At 37.0% G+C, this 21,820-nt stretch overlaps 1 protein-coding gene across 2 annotated transcripts in view; it reads left to right on the top strand.

Annotated features, from left to right (window-relative positions):
• Nucleotides 1–2,460: 2,460 nt before the first annotated feature.
• Nucleotides 2,461–21,820, top strand: part of Htr2c (5-hydroxytryptamine receptor 2C) — a 118,894-nt gene continuing 99,534 nt past the window's right edge. For both annotated transcript variants that reach the window (XM_052171107.1, XM_052171108.1), the window contains exons 1-2: nt 2,461–2,495; nt 5,572–5,888. In XM_052171107.1, the coding sequence (XP_052027067.1) occupies nt 2,461–2,495; nt 5,572–5,888 (352 nt within the window). The remainder of the gene's footprint in view (nt 2,496–5,571; nt 5,889–21,820) is intronic.

Raw genomic sequence — 21,820 nt, forward strand, 5'->3', positions numbered from 1 at the left:
AATGTAAATTTTTAATGATTGCTTTAGTTCTGAACTTGAGGAAGGACATTTGCCCCTTGGTATTAGAGAAAAATAAGACAGAAGTAAAACAAATTAAAAAAAACAAGTTTTACCTGCATGAAAAGACATAACTTTGATTGAAAGTAATTTTAGTTAATAAATTGGGAATCTCTGTGCATAATAGTGTTTATAATGACTGTTTTCTTAGCAAAACTCGACCCTAAGAAAGTGAATTCCTGTTCGATGCTTTTATCTGTAATTCTAAAGGAAATAATGTGGAGTTGATTAATTTCTAAGAAAACATAGTGTTTCCTGAAACAATAGTTCAATTAAACCAGGGCTGAGAACATGCATAAAGTACTTCATGAGATCAGGACCATATGTAACTATTGCAAGTGCAATCGATAATACTCAAGTATACTCCTATTGGAATACACTGCATTTTACATTATCACTGACTCTATACTATAAAAACTATACTAATTTGTGGATACATGAAAAAATAAATATTAAAGCGTTTTCAACATTTTTTCATCAAAAAAATCTCTTTTGGTACTTTAGAAAGATTAAAAAAGGGAAAGGTTTAATGATACTGCTATTTATTTAGGAATTTTTCATCACCTATTTCTCTACCTCAAAAAGAAGGAGTGTTTACGTGTTGTCTGGAGGCAGATAAAATGGCTCAGCAGTCTGCAGAGACCATTCGCTCACATAATATTTTGAGTCTCTAGTCACTAAGAAGTCAGAGGGCATATATTCACAAGAGTAACCAGATGTTTTTGATAGAATTGAAAGTTAGATGTTGAAGAACAAAGGCAGACCATATTAATTAATGATTGCTTTAATACTGTGATAGAGGAAGTGTATTTGTGATTAATTAATTGATAATTTGAATGACTAGGAAAATAAAGTTCTATTAAATGAGATGAGAATGAGGAATTACATTTTGTTCTAGTGAAATTTTAATTCCGCATTTCTGAAAGAACCTAAGACCACCAAAGAAAAAGTATCAAGACTAATATTTATTTTTATATTCCTTGAAAATACATATAAACTACATAAAATGGATCTTCAATATTATGTGATGTTCTCAAGCTTTTACTGCCTCCTCTTTTATGCACAGTTACACACACACACACACACACACACACACACACACACACACACACACACACACACACACATTTCTTCTGCTTCTTCTGATTGCCAAATTGGGTACTTGCAAACTGAAAAATGTAACAGATGTTAATCTTGAAATCACGTTATAAAGTTAAAAAGAATAGATTTATTAGCTATGAATTTGGCAGGGCAAAAAGTTTAGTCAAACCCAAACTCAGAAACAAAGACGAGGAAGAATAGAGAACATAGTGATCTTTATTTGACTTCTCTGTTCTTAGTTACAAATCTCAATGAAGAAAGCCCTAAAGACTACTTTGTTAGTCACTAGGACTCACACCGTTTACTTTGTGTTGTTGTAAAAATGATCTTTGCAGGCTAAGCTCTGCAAAGATGCATTCACTTTTCTGGACAATTTAATTCTAAACCAGCAGTTAAAAATATGGATTAGTCGTCCAATACACAGGTCATGATATCTCAAACAATCCTTTAAAAGACAACTTATAGAAAGAAAAACCATCTGAACTGAAGATTTTTAAAAGCTGCTCGCAATCCACAAAAGAAGCTAAGCGTGTCATTTCAATCATTTGATACAACTAGCCTTTAATTTTTAAGTTTCAATACTACCTCATCTACTTTGGCTGTAATATTTCATTAATTGCTACTAAATAGTTTACATAGAGGGACTGCTGTACTTAGAATGTATGATAAACTTAACTAATTTCTGCTGCCATCTGGTGGATATTATTGGTTAATGCAAAAGTATAAATAGAATTCTATATTAACGTGGGTTTCATTTTGAAGAGAAACAAAACTTAGAAATTTATAAAATATGTTTAATTATTAAAATTTGTTATAGTCTTTATTTTACTGTAAGATGAAACAGTTTAGTTTTATAGATGTAAATTAATTTTAAATTTTATGTTTCCCCAATGACTTGCAGATCTCAAAAATCTATTTATAACATATTTGCAAAACATTGATTTGAAGTTCTGTTTACTCTAACAAAAGAATATGCAGTAAAGGCACCCAGTAGTAGAGCATAAATGAGAAATTTTACAAAAATTAATCACTTTGTGCCTATAAGTAAGTGAAAAAATGTTCTTAGCCATTCTTCATTACTTTCATATAACATCTTTCCCTGTTACTTAAGTGAAGTATTGACTATCTTAACACTGAATATGTTCATTTGAGTTCATTTAATTGGTTAATATGCAAGTTATTTGATATTTTAACTAATGTTCTTTTCTCTTTTCTTTTTTTTCTCTCCTCAGGGAATGAAACAATTCTGTTAACTTTCCAATTCTCAGTTTGAAACTCTGGTTGCTTAAAACTGAAGCAATCATGGTGAACCTGGGCAACGCAGTGCACACGCTCCTGTAAGAATTCTATTACTTAATTTACTAAAATAACAGTTACTTTTATGGCTGCTTAATCAATAATATCAAAATGCTTGCATAAGACCTGTATCAAAAATATGAATATTTTGTATTTAAAGATAATATATTGGGAATAAGAATAATATGGCATCTAATTAAATTTTAAACTCATATACTAAATGATATGGGGATAGTAGCCTCAATTGCACTTATTATAGTTTTTATGTTTGTTTCTATCATGGGTAAGGTTTAAAGAGTTTTTTCCCCTTTCTTTCTTGTATGAACTGAACAATTCCAAAAATCAAATGGCTGCTTATTGTGATGCTGTAAAGCTATAGTACAGACACCAAGGTGACTGGGACAGGGGGTTACAAGACTGAGATCAGTTTAGAATAGATACAGGCTGAACTGCAGAAAAAGTGAGAAGGGGAAGAGAGGATGATGTTCATTTAAGCAATTGATTTTGTGAGGAATAGTAGAGCATGCTAGAGATCTGAAGTCAGGGATTGAGGATGTAGCTGATAGGGCAGAACACTGTTGTCCTGGAATGAAACAATAGAATGCAATGTAAAGACTAGTAAAGAATTAAATACAAGAGTGAAGGCACTGTATGTCTCACTTAACCCAAACTTGCTATTTAAGGAATAATCCCTTTGCCCCTATATAATAACTGAAAATAATAAACAGAGGGAAGTAAAAATAAAAATTAGATAGATAGATAGATAGATAGATAGATAGATAGATAGAAGTAGATAAATAGATCTCATCCAGAATAGCCAGTCACAAATGATGTTTTCAAACAGGAAAGTTTTAAAAATTATTTTATTTATTTACACTTCAGGCATGACCCCCTCCATGATCTGTCTCCCACAGTTCCTTATCCCATTCCTCTTCCCCACTGACTCTGAGAGTGCACTCCCCTCTCCAGACTTTCCTCTTCCTTGGGGCCTCAGATCTCTAAAGGATTAGGAGCATCTTGTCCCACTGAGGCCAGACCAGTCAGACCTCTGCTCTGTATATGTCAGTGTCCTTGGACCTACTCATGTATGTAACTGGTTGGTGGCTCAGTCACTGAGAGATCCTTGGGGTGTTGGTTAGTTGAGACTGCTGGTCTTCCTATGGGGTAGTTTTCCCCTTCAGCTTCTTCAATCCTTCCCCCAATTCAAGCACAGAGTTCCCCAACTTCAGTCCAAAAGTTGGGTATACATATCTGCTTCTGTCTCAGTCAGCTGCTAGTAGGGTCTCTCCATGCCAGGGTCCTGTCTCTAAGCATAGAATAGCAGTGTCAGGCCTGCTGCCTCCCCATCCCATGACATGGATCCCAAGTTGGGCCAGTTACTGGACCTCCTTTCCCTCAGTCTTTTCTCTGATTTTGTCCCTACAGTACTTTAAGACAGGAACAATTCTGGGCCATGAATTTTGACTGTGGGTTAGTAACCCTGTCCCTCCACTTGAGGCCCTGTCTATCTACTGGAGGTGGATTCTGAGTTCCTACTCTCTGATATTGGGCATTTTGGCCCATGTCGCCCCCATTGAGTCTTGAGAATCTCTTGCTACTGGGTCTCTGGTAATTTCAAGAGAGCCCCCCCCCATCCCTTGAGGTCATGTATTTCTTTCTCTTGGCCATCTGGGCTTCTCCCCTACCCCCATACCTGATCCTGTTCCCCCTTTCCCCTACCCTCTCCTACTCAGGTCCCTCCCTTCCACTGTCCTCCCATATTATTTTCTTCCTCCTTCTAGGATGGAGAAAATTTTGAACATAAATGTTGTCTTATTTTTATCATGGAAGGTAACGTGTTGGTTTTGTTGGACACACCTTAGGAGCTCACATCTTGAGCAAATATTTGTGTCTGAAATGTAAATAAATCTCATCACTAGGAGGGAAATTAATTTGAAATTATCAGAAGTAAAATATCAATACCTTCTTTGTCCTTGATTGCCACCTAACCTGAAATTCTTACTGGTAAACTCCAAGGACCAGTGTAAAAATATGTATTTAAAATGATTTAAGAAATTTAATTCCTACCTTTGCCCATGGGAATCAATCATTTATACAAATTACTCTTAAGCCTAGAGTTAAGTCCTAGAAAACTGAGTACACAAATTAGACAGTAGGGGGCATTAAAGTTTAAGGCACAAGGCAAGAAGTGAACAACCTTAGAAAGTCACTTAGCAAACATGAGAACTTGAAAATACTTCTCAAAATGAATGAATGTGTGTTGTCACAGTGGCTTTCAAAAACAATTCATAAAACTGTTTCGATAAAGTCTGATACTTTCTTTTAAATTTAGCACAACACAATTCCACTTCCAAGTATCTTGTCTGGCCATTGGGTTCGTTAAGAAACTTTCCCATTATTTCTGTCACAGCCATCTTAAAGAATAGCTCAAAGAAATTAATATTTTAAAACTATAAAGAATAAAGCATTCAGTCAATCTCTGAAAGACAAAGGCCATATATTTTCTTTTATTTGTAGGGCCTTTACTTCATAGAGACACATACTCATGTATGACAAACAACATGAAAATAAAAGCAAAACTGTCTCAGGAAAAAAGAGGTCTAAGGAGAGTGAGGGAATCTATTGAGGTATGGGAGGAAGACATATGTTAAGTGAAAATGGTCTTCTGTAATCCAACATAATAAAATAAAATTAAAAAATCTAAAAGAGAATAATAAATTATCACACCAAGTCAAACAATACTGTGTTTTGGGACTAAAGTAACATTTAAGATTTTAATAGTCTGAAACTAGAACTTATGATGGCCCCTGGTCCTGTAATTTACTTGGCTTCATTGGCTTGGGAAAAATATCAAAACCTTTTTTGTAAAACCCCATTCTTTTTTTCAGCTGCATAATAAGAATAAATCATTATTGATCTCCTGTGAGATGTGTGTGTGTGTGTGTGTGTGTGTGTGTGTGTGTGTGTGTGCACCTTATAGCAGTCACTCAATAAAAGAAAGGAAATGTACTCATGGTCACAGTAGTAGAAGCTGCTACAAGCTATTGCCTAGGATAAGTGATATAGTGTGTGTAAATGGAGCCTGATTTTCCTTTCTCTTTTCTTTTTAATTTTCAGCGTGCACCTAATCGGCCTATTGGTTTGGCAGTTCGATATTTCCATAAGTCCAGTAGCAGCTATAGTAACTGACACTTTTAATTCCTCCGATGGTGGACGCTTGTTTCAATTCCCGGACGGGGTACAAAACTGGCCAGCACTTTCAATCGTCGTGATTATAATCATGACAATAGGGGGCAACATTCTCGTTATCATGGCAGTAAGCATGGAGAAGAAACTGCACAATGCAACCAATTATTTCTTAATGTCCCTAGCCATTGCTGATATGCTGGTGGGACTACTTGTCATGCCCCTGTCTCTGCTTGCAATTCTTTATGGTGAGTACAATTCTATTCATTTCTCAGTCTCAGATTGTTGTATAGGTTTGTAATAATCCTCAGGATGTAATTCATACAGTTAATAATTATCTATAGAACTTGAAAAGCAAAGATAAACAAAATGTGAGCAAGAAAAAAATGAGTGGATATATTGAGATTTATGAAATAAAACCTTAGCAGAATTTTCAAAAGATAAAAGACCTACTTTATAATATATTGAAATTATCCGTAAACACTTTATTTGCAAGTGTAATTTATAAACAATAAATAACCACACAAAATGGGATAGTGACAAAATGGTACTATGACCTGTATTTGGGCTAGCACACTATCAGTGCCAACTCTAATGAACAAAGAGAAAAAACCTTTTCTTTTCTTCTTTAGTAATTTTATTTTAAGAAATGTTTCTGAGAGAAAGATATTGGACCCAGGGCCTCATTCACTCTAGGCAAGTGCTCAATCACTGCTATACCCCCAGCACATGAAATCTTTTGAATCTTTTGACAAACTAAATAGTTGGTACAAATTATGCACTTAATAGGTGTTGCAGTCTCTAAGTCATAGTTTTATAAGGAGACAAAGTATAAAAATTGATTTCTGAGCACATAAATGCAAGTTCATATCACAACCATAAAACTCAGCTTCCATGATTTTCAAGAGTCTTTATTGGTTTTTTTTGATTTTCTGCCATCTCTTTGCTTTGTTCATTTTAATCTATGTTTTCATTTTGGTTAGTACTTATGATTTTAGAAAATTCAAAATCACACTAAAGCCCTGGTCCAGAATACTACATTGTCTTCCAGGGGACCCGAGTTCAATGTCCAGCACCTACATGGCATTTCACAAATATTTCTGACTGTGGTCCCAGGAGATCTGATGCCCTCTTCTGACCTCTGTAGTCAGTAGAGCATGCATGTGGTGCAGACATACAGCTAAGCTAAATACCTATACACACACGAAATTAAAGGAAAAACATCAAATGTTTAAAAATATTAATAATAAATATAAATTAATAAATCAAAGCTCATGTGCACTTCCGGCATCAGACTCCCAAGTAGCTGTCACCACGGACATATACTTTGTCTTTCAATAAATAGCATAACTACAAAGTTTGAAAGTCAAGTTCAAATTTAATTGTTAATATGTAGAAGTCCCAGTTTATCTTTAATTGTTAATATACTCACCTTCCTGTAGAGTAAAAGAGAGATGTCCAAGGAGTTCCCCAAATGCATAATGGAATTGGACAATGAAAATAGCCTAAAATTCTTAAAAAGAAGAACAATGTGTCTTGAGCATAATATCTCATGACACTTGAAACTTAGCCACTCCCAAGTCTTCAGTGGCAGTACCTAAATTTATCAGCTCTAAATGCCTTATAGATAAGGCACTCTTAGGAAGTACAGTCTTCCTATTCCACTGAGTTTCAGTGACATGTTTGCCTCAAAGCACCTGTAACTTCCTGGTTATTTGGGCTTTTACTTTTTCAGTATTAGTGAAGACAAGGTCACAGAAACTTAGTGAAACAACAACTTCAAAGGTATAGTTTCAACTGTGAGCTCCCCAGTACATGCCTTTTGGGGGTGGGAGGGCTAGACCAAAGATAGGCTATAAAAATGTTATAAAAAAAGTGTAACAAAAATTAAAAAAAGAACATTATTAGGAAGCCTGAAATTGATCTAAAAACACCATTAGGACCCAGAAAGGGGGAAATCATTTGCAATGTAAATAAAAATAAATAAATAAATAAATAAATAAATAAATAAATAAATAAATAAAAAAAAAAGAAAGAAGACGGAAAAGTTTCACAGATGAGCTTCAAGTCACAGACTGAAAAGTCTGCACAAATCTAAAGAAAAAATAACCTCCTGGAGGTAGAATGGAGTGAAAAAGAAAAACAACATAGGCAGAATTGACATTTGAAGAAAAGGGAGGGGGACAGTGAAATGGTGAAGAGATTAAAACATAGTTTTCAGGCCAGAAATGTCACAAATAAGCACCATCCACTCGCCACACACCGTCCTCTATTCTTCACGTAGAGCCTTTGAAAGAAAGCACACTGCTACCTCTGTAAAGATGTTCTTGAGCTTAAAACCTTAGAAATCAGCAAGAAAGATGCAAATTCGCCTCAATTGTATCATTACTAAATCACAACTGAAGACATTTGCTGCAAACTTCAAGATAAGTCAGACCAAGAAAGACAAATAACACTATATTTCCTATCATAGGAAGAGTCTAGAGTTACCGATACACCAAACTGACATGAAAACATAATGATATCTTTTTGAGAAGAGGACGAATAAAATTTTCTTAAAGAAAATTTGGAGAACCACAAAGAAAGCCCAAAAAGTAAAACAAAGTAAGGTAAAGAAAAAATTCAGAGAGATAATAGAAGTAATTGATTGGATAAAGAAGAGAAAGAAGAAATACATTCAGTTCAGAAATAAAAATCTGCTTTTTTAAAAGGAAAAATTTTAGCCAATTTAAACAAGGAAAAAAGAAAGTCTATATATAAAGACAGCATAGCAATGGAGAAATAACCAAAAAATAAAAATAATAAATTTTCAGATCTTAAGATTGTTTTATAGCATCACTTGCACATAACTGTGTGGACTGGACTGTAAAAAATATTAAATATAATAAAGAAAAAAGAAAACTAATTATTCCACTGGAGAATACAAAATGTATCCATTTAAATATGAAACAAGAAATATAAACATGAGAACAAGAAAGGCAATTTCAGCAGAAGAAATAAACTGATAAAAAGTGAACACCACTATAGTTTCACTGTACAATTCTATCTCTCAGGTACTTGAAAGATCAGGTATTTATAGTATTCCAAGCATTTCTTCAGAGCATTGAAAAGAGGGATTTTGAATGAATTGAAAAGAATATATCTGAAATCAATATGACCACACTGAAGTGAGTAATACTTAATAATGCACTTGAATAATTTAAAAACACTTTTATTCATTATATCATTAATTTAAGGATAATGAAAATTGTAAATAAGTGAACTTTCTTTTTTATTTATTTATTTATTTATTTTTGGTTTCTGCAGACCTCCTGGCTGTACCATTCTAGTAGGTATAGGGCACTGATCTTGCCTGGGTGGGGAAATGGACGGGAAGGCTCAATCAATGCTTTTTAATTGCTAAGCCATCTTTCTAGGACCCATGATTTTATTTGCAACTTAATTTTTTATTAGATATTTTCTTTATTTACATTTCAAATGTTATTTTCTTTCTGGTTTTCCCTCCAAAAACATCCTATCCCAGCACATCCTTCCCCCTGCTCACCAACTACCTTCTAGCTCTTTTCTGTCCTATACTGGGGCGTCAAGCTTTCTCAGGGCTAAGGGACTCTCCTCCCTTTAATGTCCAACAAGGTCGTCCTCTGCTACATACACATCTGGAGCCATGGGTTCCTTCGTGTGTACTCTTTGGTTGATGGTTTAGTCCCTGGGAGCTCTGGGGGTACTGATTGGATCCTAATGTTGTTCCTCCTATGGGTCTGACAGCTTCTTCAGCTCCTTGGGTCCTTACTCTAGCTCCTCCATTGGGGACCCTGTGCTTAGTCCAATGGTTGGCTGGGAACACCCATCTCTGTATTTGAAGGGTGCTGGCAGAGCCTCTCAGGAGATAGCTGTATCAAGCTACTGTCAGCAAGCGCTTGTTCGCATCCACATTAGCGTCTGGGTTTGGTGATAGTATGTGGGGTGGATCCCCAGGTGGGGCAGTCTTGATGGCCTTTCCTTCAGTATCTGCTCTGCAACTTGTCTGTGTATCCCCTCCCATGGCTGTTTTGTTTCCCCTTCCAAGAAGGACCAAAGTATCCATACTTTGGTCTTCCTTTTTCTTGAGCTTCAATTGGTCTGTGAACTGTATCTTCAAATGCTGCTTAATTTTTAAACTTTGCTGAATAACATTGTTAGAATCAATTTATCACTGATAACTTAGGTGTTCTTTTTTTAATTGTTTTTTTATTCGATATATTTTTATTTACATTTCAAATGATTTCCCCTTTTCTGGCCACCCACTCCCTGAAAGTCACATGAGCCCCCTTCCCTAACCCTGTTCTCCCACCCACCCCTTCCCACTTTCCTGTTCTGGTTTTGCCCTATACTGCTACACTGAGTCTTTCCAGAACCAGGGGCCACTCCTCTGTTCTTCTTGTACCTCATTTGATGTGTGGATTATGTTTTGGGTCTTCCAGTTTTCTAGGTTAATATCCACTTATTAGTGAGTGCATACCATGATTCACCTTTTGAGTCTGGGTTACCTCACTTAGTATGATGTTCTCTAGCTCCATCCATTTGCCTAAGAATTTCATGAATTCATTGTTTCTAATGGCTGAATAGTACTCCATTGTGTAGATATATCACATTTTTTGCATCCACTCTTCTGTTGAGGGATACCTGGGTTCTTTCCAGCATCTGGCAATTATAAATAGGGCTGCTATGAACATAGTGGAACATATATCCTTATTACATGGTGGGGAATCCTCTAGGTATATGCCCAGGAGTGGTATAGCAGGATCTTCTGGAAGTGAGGTGCCCAGTTTTCTGAGGAACCGCCAGACTGATTTCCAGAGTGGTTGTACCAATTTGCAACTCCACCAGCAGTGGAGGAGTGTTCCTCTTTCTTCACATCCTCACCAACACCTGCTGTCTCCTGAGTTTTTAATCTTAGCCATTCTGACTGGTGTAAGGTGAAATCTCAGGGTTGTTTTGATTTGCATTTCCATGAACTTTCAATTTTACTTTTGATTTTATCATTGATATATGGCTATATTCTGTGTATTCTGAATTTTGAAGTATATCCCATAGAGTAGGCTTTTCTTAAAGCTAGATTTCTTATTATTTTCTCAAATAATTTATTCACTTTTCTTTTTACTATCTTTTTTAATTTAATCTTCTTTTTTACAGTCCAAGTTTTACCCTCCTCCCAGTCCACTCGCTGACTTTTCCACATCCCATACCTCCTCCCCCACATCTCCACAAGGTTGTCCCAGCCCAACACTCACCCCACCATACCTCCCTACTCCCTCAATCTCTTGAGGGATAGGTGCATCTTCCTTCACTGAGGCTACACTCGGCAGTCCTCTGCTGTATGTGTGTTGGGGCCTCATATCAGCAGGTGTATGCTGCCTGTTTGGTGGCTCAGTGTCTGAGAGATGCCGGGTGTGGGGGGGTTCAGGTTATTTGAGACTGCTGGTCCTTCTACACAGATGCCCTCCTCCTCCTCAGAATCTTCCAGCTTTTCCCTAATGCAACCATGGGGGTCAGCTGCTTCTGTTCATTGTTTGGGTGTAAATGTCTGCATCTGACTCTTGCAGCTGCTTGTTTTGTCTTCTGGAATGCAGTCATGATTGGTCCCTTTTTGTGAGTGCTCCATAGCCTCAGTAACAGTGTCAGGCCTTGAGCTGGATTCTAATTTGGCCTGTCCCCGGACCATCTCTTCCTCAAGCTCTTCTCCATTTTTGTCCTGCAGTTCTTTCAGACAGGAACAATTATAAATCAAGCATTTTGATTGTGGCATGCATGGCACCCCATCCCTCTTTCTGCTGGAGGTGGCCTCTACAAGTTCCCTTTCCTCAATATCTGGCATTTTATCTAAGGTCCCTCACTTTGAATCTTGAGAGTCTCTCACCTCTCAGGTCTCAAGTACAGTCCAGAGAGTTCTCCCACCTCCTACCTCCTGAGGTTGCCTGTTTCCATACTTTCAACCAGCTCTCAGGACTTCACTCCTGTTTCCTCCACTTGATCATGTTCCCCTCTTCCCCTGCATGTCTCCTTTCCTATCCAGCTTCCTCCCTGCCCCTTCCTGTGATTGTTCCCTCCCCTATCTGTCTGTTCCTCCATGTCCTACCTAACCTTACAAATTCCTCCCGGATTACTACTTCCCCTCTCCTCAGAGAACAGGAAGTTCTTGTATACCACGCCACCTTGGGACATTCAGCTGCAGTAAGACTAAGCATATCCTTTCCCATTGAGACCCAATCAGGCAGTCCAGTTAAGGGAAGGGGCTCCAATGGCAAAGACAGACCAGGCTCCAATGGTTGGGGACCAAGCTACACATCTGCTAGAAATGTGTAGGAGGCTTGGGCCCAGCCCTTGCACACAATTTTGGTTGGTAGTACAGTCTAAGTGAGCCTCCATGGACCCTGGTTTGTAGGCTTAAGTTTCTTATTCTTATATATGAAGAAAGAAAATAATGAAATGAATGTTATTTAATTAATATTCATGAGGAAGCAGAAAGAGTGTAGAGCAAGAGGAGATGAAGGACAAGAGGACAGGTCCTCTCAATTAACACACGATCAACACAAATATGAACTCACAGAAATTGAGAGCATGCAATGCCCCTTCATAGAGCTATTCCAGATGGGATGCTAGAGCTAAAAGATGTGTACACCTGCCCCCATCTTTAACCTATATGTTATCTACAATTGGTGACCACTTACAAATAAAATTACCATCTTTTTCAAGGGAGTCTCACAAGGGGAACAAACTACTCTTAATGGTAGGCTGCATGTGCAGCACTAGAAAGCAAACTCAGTAGCACCTTTGGAGGTTCATTATCTCATAACTTTCCGTCAGGGCTCTTCTTTTTTAAAATTGTTTTAAATGTTATTTTACTATTTTTATTTTAGTTATATTGTTTCCTTCTCTTTTTTGTCCCACAGATCTTTCATGTATATATCATGATTTCCAGTTTAGTATCTTTATGGGATTCCTTGGGTGTGAACTAGTCTTTGCTCCTTGGCCCTATCCTTGGGCTTTTCCCCTTTTGTTATTTTGTCTAATTCTATTATGTTAGTTTCCATATTTTATTATTAGATTAGATTAGAACATTATTTTATATTATATTATTATCCCATAGAAGCCTCTTAACTTTCTAATGAGAGAAAAAAGGGTTTACTCCAAGTAGAAGGGGAGATTCAAAGACCAGGGAGGAGTAAAGACAGGGGAAACCATAATCAGGATGTATTATTTGAGGCAAAAATCTATTTTCAATAAAAGGTAAAATCTAATATTCTTCTCATAACTATAATTTCCTAATGATGATAGATGGTAGACAGCTAGATGATATATAAATTTCTATATGTATGAATATGCACACTTGGGCTTGATTCCCAGCTCTGCCTACAAAGAACAACAAAGACTTCTTAAAGAAACTACTAGTCCTGGGATGTGAAGAAAAATTACAAGTAGAACATTGTTTTAACCTGAAAATTAACGTGTTTTAAGTTTGGTATGTAGGGATGTGGCTTAGTGGTAGAAAGTTTGCCTTACCTTTGCCAGGCACTGAATTCTATCCCAGACCTCCCAAAAATTCTAGGGCAGGAAAATGTACATTCACTAATAACTAGATAACTTAATGAATGATTAGAATCATTAAGAAGAGATTTTGTAAGCTATATTTATATGTTCATATGTAAAAGTAATTTGTGCTTCTATATACTAGCAAGAGAAATTGGAAAACAAATTCAAAGTTATATTGCTTTCAATATAATTAAAACAAATCAAATGTATAAATCTACTAAAATATATAATTGAGGTATATGAAGAAAAGTAAGAACACTAGAAAAATTCATTTAAATATACTAGAAAAAGTAAGACACCCATCTTGTTTATAATTGGACAAGTCAGTCTTCTAAGGATATTAATACTTCCTGAAATGATCTACAGATTCAGTACAGTGTCAACAAAAAATATATCTTCATGTTTAAGGGTCATAAATATAAAGCATAGTTTAAACTTTATGATGAAATGTAAAGGAATCAGAACAGCTGAAACAGTTTTGAAAATAAGCTCATTTGTTTGGTGACTAATATGTTTGCTATAGAAGCATGAGAGCCTGAGTGCAGCGCACTAGAATCCATGGAAAGTAGCATGGTGTGGTTTCTGTCTATAATCTCAGTAGTCCAATGTCACAGTGAGAAAGGGAGACAGGAGAATTCCTGGAAGCTCATGGGGAAGCTAACATAGTGTATATAGAGAACCTGTCCCAAAGAAAGTTCAAAAGCAAGGACAGACCTTCATACTTTGTCCAAGACCTGATGTTCCTGTACTCACACAGGGGTACACACACACACACACACACACACACACACACACACACACACACACATGGTGAAGAGAGATCAAACAGAGAGACAGAGACAGAGAAATTTATTTTTCAATGTTGAAGACAGAATTTGATTTGATCTTAGTTTTCACTATCAGACAACAGTAATCAAGAAGAATGCTATGTTGAGTGGATTACAGTCAAAGACTGAAAAAAATCAACAAATGCAACAAAGGCTCAAACTCATTTTAAAATCATTCTAATAATACTAGACTTATTATCATGTGTAAAAAAAAACAAATTTCCATCCTCATAAAAATGCACACCTAAGAAAAACTAACTCAAATGTAACTTAAAGCTAAATGCAAAGCTACAAATTTTCTATAAAAAAAAAAAAGGAGAAATCTTTACAATACTGGGTTAGGTCAAAGGTTCTTAGAATTGTTATTGGAAATTAAGGCTCATGTTGCCAAGTGATAGAAAGAAACTGGTGGGAAAAAACACACTGTCATGTATATTTCAGTCTTAGATGGCCAGCTTCTCAAATAACTCAAGACAGAAGAAGGACAAAACAGGGAAATCCTTCTTCCCCCGGGAATAAAGAAAGGCCACCCACAGGAGCCACACACAAGGTGGACTAACCTCATAGGAACAAAAAACAAAAAACACTGTATACTTCTTGTATCCTGGGTTTTATATCATCCTTTAAATCAGTTGTGATAACTCTGAGAGTGCCATAAAATGAATAGATAAATTATGCTTAATATACATGAAACAAAAATACTTAAGTGATTGAAAAGGAAAATGTAGTAGAAAATTTTCAGCAATAATATATCTAATAGAGCATAAATTAAGAAAACCCAGAGCTAATTTAAAAATTCATCAAGAGAGATGGATATATGAGTCACCAAGGAAGATGTGCAAATATTAAAAATAATAAATAGATAAATAAATAAATGTAGAAAGGCATTTATTAACCACATTTTCAAAATAAACTGTATTTCACTTCAAATTATCTCTTACCATTACACCATAATTCATTATATATGTTTTCATTCACACAACTGCTTACAGTTTAAAGTAATATTATAAACTCATTCAATCTCACATGCTAACAGAAGTTAGGCTCAAAATTAATTCACTGGGAATTTTTAAAATTATTTATTTATTAATTGATTACATCCCAAATCCTGACCCCTCCCAGCCACCCTCTCAGAGATCACTCCCATTCTCCATCTTAACTTCTGAGATGGCAGCTTCCTCATATCCATCCACCTTGGTGGATCAATTTTCTGTAGGATTGGGCTCATCCTTTCCCACCTGCTATCTCCTGAGTTTTTGACCTTAGCCATTCTGACTGGTGTAAGGTGAAATCTCAGGGTTGTTTGATTTGCATTTTCCTAATGACTAATGATGTTGAGCACTTCTTAAGGTGCCTCTCGGCCATCCGAATTTCTTCTGGTAAAAAATCTTTGTTTAGATCTGTACCCCATTTTTAATAGGGTTATTTGGTTCCCTGGGGTTGAACTTCTTGAGTTCTTTGTATATATTTGATATTAGCCCTCTATCACATGTAGGGTTGGTGGATATCCTTTCCCACTTTGATGGTTGCTGTTTTTTCCTTTTAACAGTGTCCTTTGCCTTACAGAAATTTTGTAATTTTATGAGGTCCCATTTGTCAATTCTTGATCTTAGAGCATAAGCTATTGGTGATCTGTTCAGGAACTTTCCCCCTGTGCCCATGTCCTCTAGGGTCTTCCCCAGTTTCTTTTCTATTACTTTCAGTGTGTCTGGTTTTACATGGAGGTCCTTGGTCCACTTGGAGTGAAGTTTAGTACCTGGAGATAAGAATGGATCAATTCGCATTCTTCTGCATGCTGACCTCCAATTGAACCAGAACCATTTGTTGAAAAGACTATCTTTTTTCCACTGGATGTTTTCGGCTCCTTTGTCCAAGATCAAGTGACCATAGGTGTGTGGGTTCATTTCTGGATCTTCAATTCTATTCCATTGGTGCACTTGTCTGTCCCTGTGCCAATACCATGCAGTTTTTAACACTATTGCTCTATAGTATTGCTTGAAGTCAGGGACACTGATTCCCCCAGAATTTCTTTTGTTGTTGAAAATAGTTTTAGCTATCCTGGGTTTTTTGTTATCCCAGATGAATTTGAGAATTGCTTTTTCTAACTCTCTGAAAAACTGAGTTGGGATTTTGATGGGGATTGCATTGAATCTGTAGATCGCTTTTGGCAAGATGGCCATTTTAACTATATTAATCCTGCCAATCCACGAGCATGGCAGATTTTTCCATTTTCTGAGGTCTTCTTCGATTTCCTTCTTCAAAGACCTGAAGTTCTGGTCATATAGATCTTTCACATGTTTGGTTAGAGTCACACCAAGATACTTTATATTGTTTGTGGCTATTGTGAAGGGTGTCATTTCCCTAACTTCTTTCTCAGCCTGCTTATCCTTTGAGTATAGGAAGGCAACTGATTTGCTTGAGTTGATTTTATAACCAGCCACTTTGCTGAAGTTGTTTATCAGCTGTAGGAGTTCTCTGGTGGAGGTTTTCGGGTCACTTAAGTAGACCATCTTGTCGTCTGCAAATAGTGGTAATTTGACTTCTTCCTTTCCAATTTGTATCCCCTTGACCTCCTTCTGTTGTCTAATAGCTCTAGCTAGAACATCAAATACTATATTGAAAAGATATGGAGAGAGAGGCCAGCCTTGTCTAGTCCCTGATTTTAGTGGGATTGCTTCAAGTTTCTCTCCGTTTAGTTTGATGTTGGCTACTGGTTTGCTGTATATTGCTTTAACGATGTTTAGGTATGGGCCTTGAATTCCTGTTCTTCCCAAGACTTTTAGCATGAAAGGATGCTGAATTTTGTTAAATGCTTTTTCTGCATCTAATGAGATGATCATATGTTTTTTTTCTTTGAGTTTGTTTATGTAGTGGATAGCATTGATGGATTTCCTTATATTCAACCATCCCTGCATCCCTGGGATGAAGCCTACTTGATCATGGTGGATGATCGTTTTGATGTGTTCTTGGATTCTGTTGAGAAGAATTTTATTATTTTTGCATCAATATTCATAAGGGAAATTGGCCTGAAGTTCTCTTTCTTTGTTGGAACTTTGTGTGGTTTTGGTATCAGTATAATTGTGGCTTCATAGAACAAGTTGGGTAGAGTTCCTTCTGGTTCTATTTTGTGGAATAGTTTGAAGAGTATTGGTGTTAGGTCTTCTTAGTCAGGGTTTCTATTTCTGCACAAACATCATGACCAAGAAGCAAGTTGGGGAGGAAAGGGTTTATTGACCTTACACTTCCACATTGCAGTTCATCACTAAAGGAAGTCAGGACTGGAACTCAAGCAGGGTTGGAAGCAGGAACTGATGCAGAGGCCATGGAGGGATGTTTCTTACTGGCTTGCTTCCCCTGGCTTGCTCAGCCTGCTCTCTTATAGAACCCAAGAGCACCAGCCCAGAGGTGGAACCACCCACAAGGGGCCCTCCCCACTTGGTCACTAATTTAGAAAATGCCGCACAGCTGGATCTCATGGAGGCACTTCCCCAACTGAAGCTCCTTTCTCTGTGATAACTCCAGTCTGTGTGAAGTTGATACACAAAACTAGCCAGTACACTGACCCTGTTAGTCTTCCTGTGTGTGGTGTTCCTATCCTATTGTCAGCTTTCAGTCCTTCCCCTAACTCTTCCATAGGGTTCCCTGAACTCTAGCCAAAGTCTGTGAGTATCTGCATCTTTCTCAGTCAGCTGCAGGGTAGAGCCTCTCAGAGGGTCATTACACTGGGCTTCTATCTGCATGTACAACAACAGCATCAGGAAGAATGTGAGGGATTAATGCCTGCCTGTGAGATGAGTCTCAAAATGGGCTGGTCATTGGTCAGGCATGCCTTCAGTCTCTGTTTCATCCCATCTTTGTTCTTGAATTTCTTTTAGACGGGACCAATTTTGGGTCAACGTTTTGTAGGAGGGTTGGTGTCCCCATCCCTCCACTACAGGTCTTGTTTGACTACTGATGGTAGTCTCTTCTGGTTTCATATACCACTGAAAGGCATTTCAGCTAAGGTCACCTGCATTGACTCCTTGGAACCTCACTCCTCCTGGGTCTCTGGGACTTCCTATTTCTGGATCTGTTTCTATAGCTATACTATGCAGTTTTATCACTATTTCTCTGTAGTACACTTAAGGTCAGGGATGGTGATACCTCCAGAAGTTCTTTTACTGTTCAGGATCATTTTGACTTTACTGTTTTCTTCCCCATATAAAGTTGAAAACTGTTCTTTTTTATTGGATATTTTATTTATATTTATTTCAAATGTTATCACCTTTCCCAGTTTCCCCTCTGCAAAACCCCTGCCCCATCCCCCTTCCCCATGCTTCTATGAGGGTGTTCCGTAATCTACCTACCCACTCCTGCCTCACTGATCTAGCATTCCTGTACATTGGGGCATCAACCCTTCACGGGACCAAGTGCCTACCCCCCCCCCCACACACACACACATTGATGCCAAATAAGGCCCCTTCAGTTCTTTCAAGATCAGTGGAGAATTGTGTTGTAATTTTGATGGGGATTGCATTGGAGTATATAGATTGCTTTTGTTAAGATGGCCATTTCACTATGTTAATTCTACTGATCCATAAGAAGGGAGATTTTTTTCCATATTCCAATTTCCTCCTAAATTCCTTTCTGAATTCAGGGATTTGAAGTTCTTGTTGTTCAGAATTTTTACTTGATTGGTTAGAGTTCCACCAAAATATTTTAGGTTATTTGTGGCTATTTTGAAACTTATTATTTCCCTAACTTCTTTCTCAGCCAGTTTCTCTCTTGTTTAGATGTGAAGTACTGATTTCTTTGAGTTGATTTTGCTGGGGGCATTTATTAGCTGTAGGAGTTCTCTGCTTGAATTTTTGAGGTCACTTATCATATTATCTATGAATAGATATATTTTGACTTATTTCCTATTTGTATCCACTTGATCTCCTTTAGTTGTCTCATTGTTCTGGCTAGAACTTCAAATATTGAAGAGATAGGAGGAGAGTAGACAGCTTTGTCTTGTTCCAGATTTAGTGGAAATTATTCAAGCTACTCTCCATTTAATTTGATGTTGGTTATTGGCTTGAGGTATATTGCCTTTATTGTATTTAGATATGCACCTTGTATGCCTGCTCTCTCCAAAACTCTTAAGGAAAAGATGTTTGATTTCGTCAAATGATTTTTTGCATCTAGTGAGATCATCATGCGGGGTTCTTTCTTTTGACTATTCAGATGTTTTACCTGATCTTGATTTAGCTTTGGTAATTTGTATCTGTCCAGAAAATCATACATTTTATTTAGATTTTCCAATTTTGTGGAGTATAGGCTTTAAAGAAACAGTTACTTTTATTTTTTAACGGTGAAGTTTTTGCCACCCCCAGGTTAAAAGTAAGAACTAATGGTTCTTTGAATTTCCTCAGTGTCTGTTGTTATTTCTCCCTTTTCATTTCTAACTTTATTAATTAGGGTACTGTCTTTCTTCCTTTTAGTAAGTTTGGCTGATATTTGTCTATCTTGTTGATTTTCTCAACGAACCAGCTTCTAGGTTCTTGCTTACTTTGATTCTTTGTATTGTTTTCTTTGTTTCTAATTCTAATTGATTTCAGCCCTGAGTTTATTTCCTGCCTTGTACTCCTCCTGGGTGTGATTCTTTAATCTTTTTTTCCCCTCGACCCTTAGAATGTACTTTTAATTTGTTAGTATAAGAACTCTTCAATTTATTTTTTATTGGTTATTTTATTTATTTACATTTCAAATGCTAGTCTACTTTCTGGTTTCCCCTCCACAAACCTCCATTGATCCTCCCTTCCCTGCTTCTATGAGGGTACGCATCCACTCCCGCCTACTTCCCCTAAACTGGGGCATCAAACCTTCACAGGACCATTCTCCCATTGATGTCCAACAAGACCATCCTCTGCTACATATACAGCAGGAGCCAAGGGTCCCTCCATTTGTACACCTTGGTTGGTAGTTTAGTCCCTGGGAGCTCTGTTTTTCTTCCTGTGGGTTTGCAAACCCCTTCAGCTTCTCCAGTTCTTTCTCTAACTCCTCCATTTGGTAACCCATTGGGGACCCTGTGATCAGTTCAATGGTTGGCTGTGAGCATCTACCTCTGTATTTGTCAGGCTCTGGCAGAGCCTCTCAGGAGACAACTATATCAGGCTCCTGTCAGCAAGCACTTCTTGGCATCTGCAATAGGGTCTGGGTTTGGTGACTGTGTATGGGACTTATCTCCAGGTGGGACAATCTTTGGATGGCCTTTCCTTCAGTCTCTGCTCCACACTTTGTCTCTGGATTTGCTTCCATGAGTGTTTTGTTCCCCCTTCTAAGAAGGACCAAAGCACCCACACGTCAGTCTTCCTTCTTCTTGAGCTTCATGTGGTCTGTGAATTGGACTTGGAAAGCATATCTTAATGCAAGTTCCTAAGTACATGCTTAATTGTATGTAGTTCTGCTTAATACAATAAACATTCCCGATCCTCTTCATGTATTTCATATTTGACTGTCCCTAAACCCAACTTTTGAAACACTAAACCAGAGAGTATAGATATATAGTTCCCACTGTAAAAGAAACAAACCCAGGTTGATGCTTACAAAGGAGTGTGGCAGCAACACAATCCAAATGCCATCATGTACAATATTATCCACACAGAAAAATGTATACACATCTTGTTGGAGTGTAATGACAATGAATATCTTTTAGACATAATTAGACCACATTGGAGTAAAAATACATCTCAATAAGACTTTGTGAAGATGAACAATTTTTGAAAGACAAAGTTTCATTGGACGTTGGCTACAGTAATGTGTCAAGACCTAAACAGCTGTTACCATGTCACATTAAGTCTTACAAAAATCTAATTTTGTAGGTATAGAAATTAATGATTGTTCATGCTACAGTCACTTTTTGAGTACAAAGTTTATAGCAAATACCCTTTTTGTTAATGAGGCCAGTGTGCAAATCCACAACAATGCGTTTCTGCCCACACATAGCTTACTCATTTTTCATGAGTAATGACTTGTTTGAGGTCACATTATCAGACTAGTAAAATATCAGAGTTAAGATGCGAATGTATATTATGCCAATTCTACCACCTATTTGTATTGTCAACCATACTGTTTTAGTACTCATGATTTCCTCTTGAAAAGTCAGGAGGATGTCTGAGGGCATAGTAGCTTAGTAAGAGAGCACTTGTCTTATGGTGCACAAGGCCCTGGGTATAATCCTAAAAACCATAAAACAATCAGGAGATTTTTGTGAGGGGAAAAGAGCATGGGAGCTAATCTGGAGAAAAGTTAGAGTTAAGCTGATCTGTAGAATGTAAAGAAGGTAAGTATGCTAGTTTAAAAACTGTTTCATGGTATGGGCAAAATGAAAAGCTTTATTCAAATATTATTCTGAATCCTTTGGGTATGCATTTTCGGATATATTGACCACAGTATACTTAAAAATTGCTGTACTTTTATTTTGTTCAGCTTTGTTTTCTTTAATGATTTCCTCAGATGTTCATTAAAATATTGTTATTGTTATAATTGTTGCATCAATGCTATAATTTTCTTCCCACCTTGGAACTCCAAACTTTTCGAAGATCTACTGTGGTAATGGTAATGTGTAGTATTTTTATTTAGGCTCTATTTTCACTTTTTTAAAAAAATATTTTAAATAAACAACACCAAGAAATGTCATACGGTATCTTCAGAATGGCTATCTAATAATATCAAATTCCCATTTCAAATAAACACACAACTTAAACTTGGTAAAGCTCATTCTCTTTCTAGTATAATGAAATGGCACCTCTAGACATTTGCGT

The sequence above is a fragment of the Apodemus sylvaticus genome, chromosome X (assembly GCF_947179515.1).
Source record: "Apodemus sylvaticus chromosome X, mApoSyl1.1, whole genome shotgun sequence".
NCBI classification, from domain to species: Eukaryota; Metazoa; Chordata; class Mammalia; order Rodentia; family Muridae; genus Apodemus; species Apodemus sylvaticus.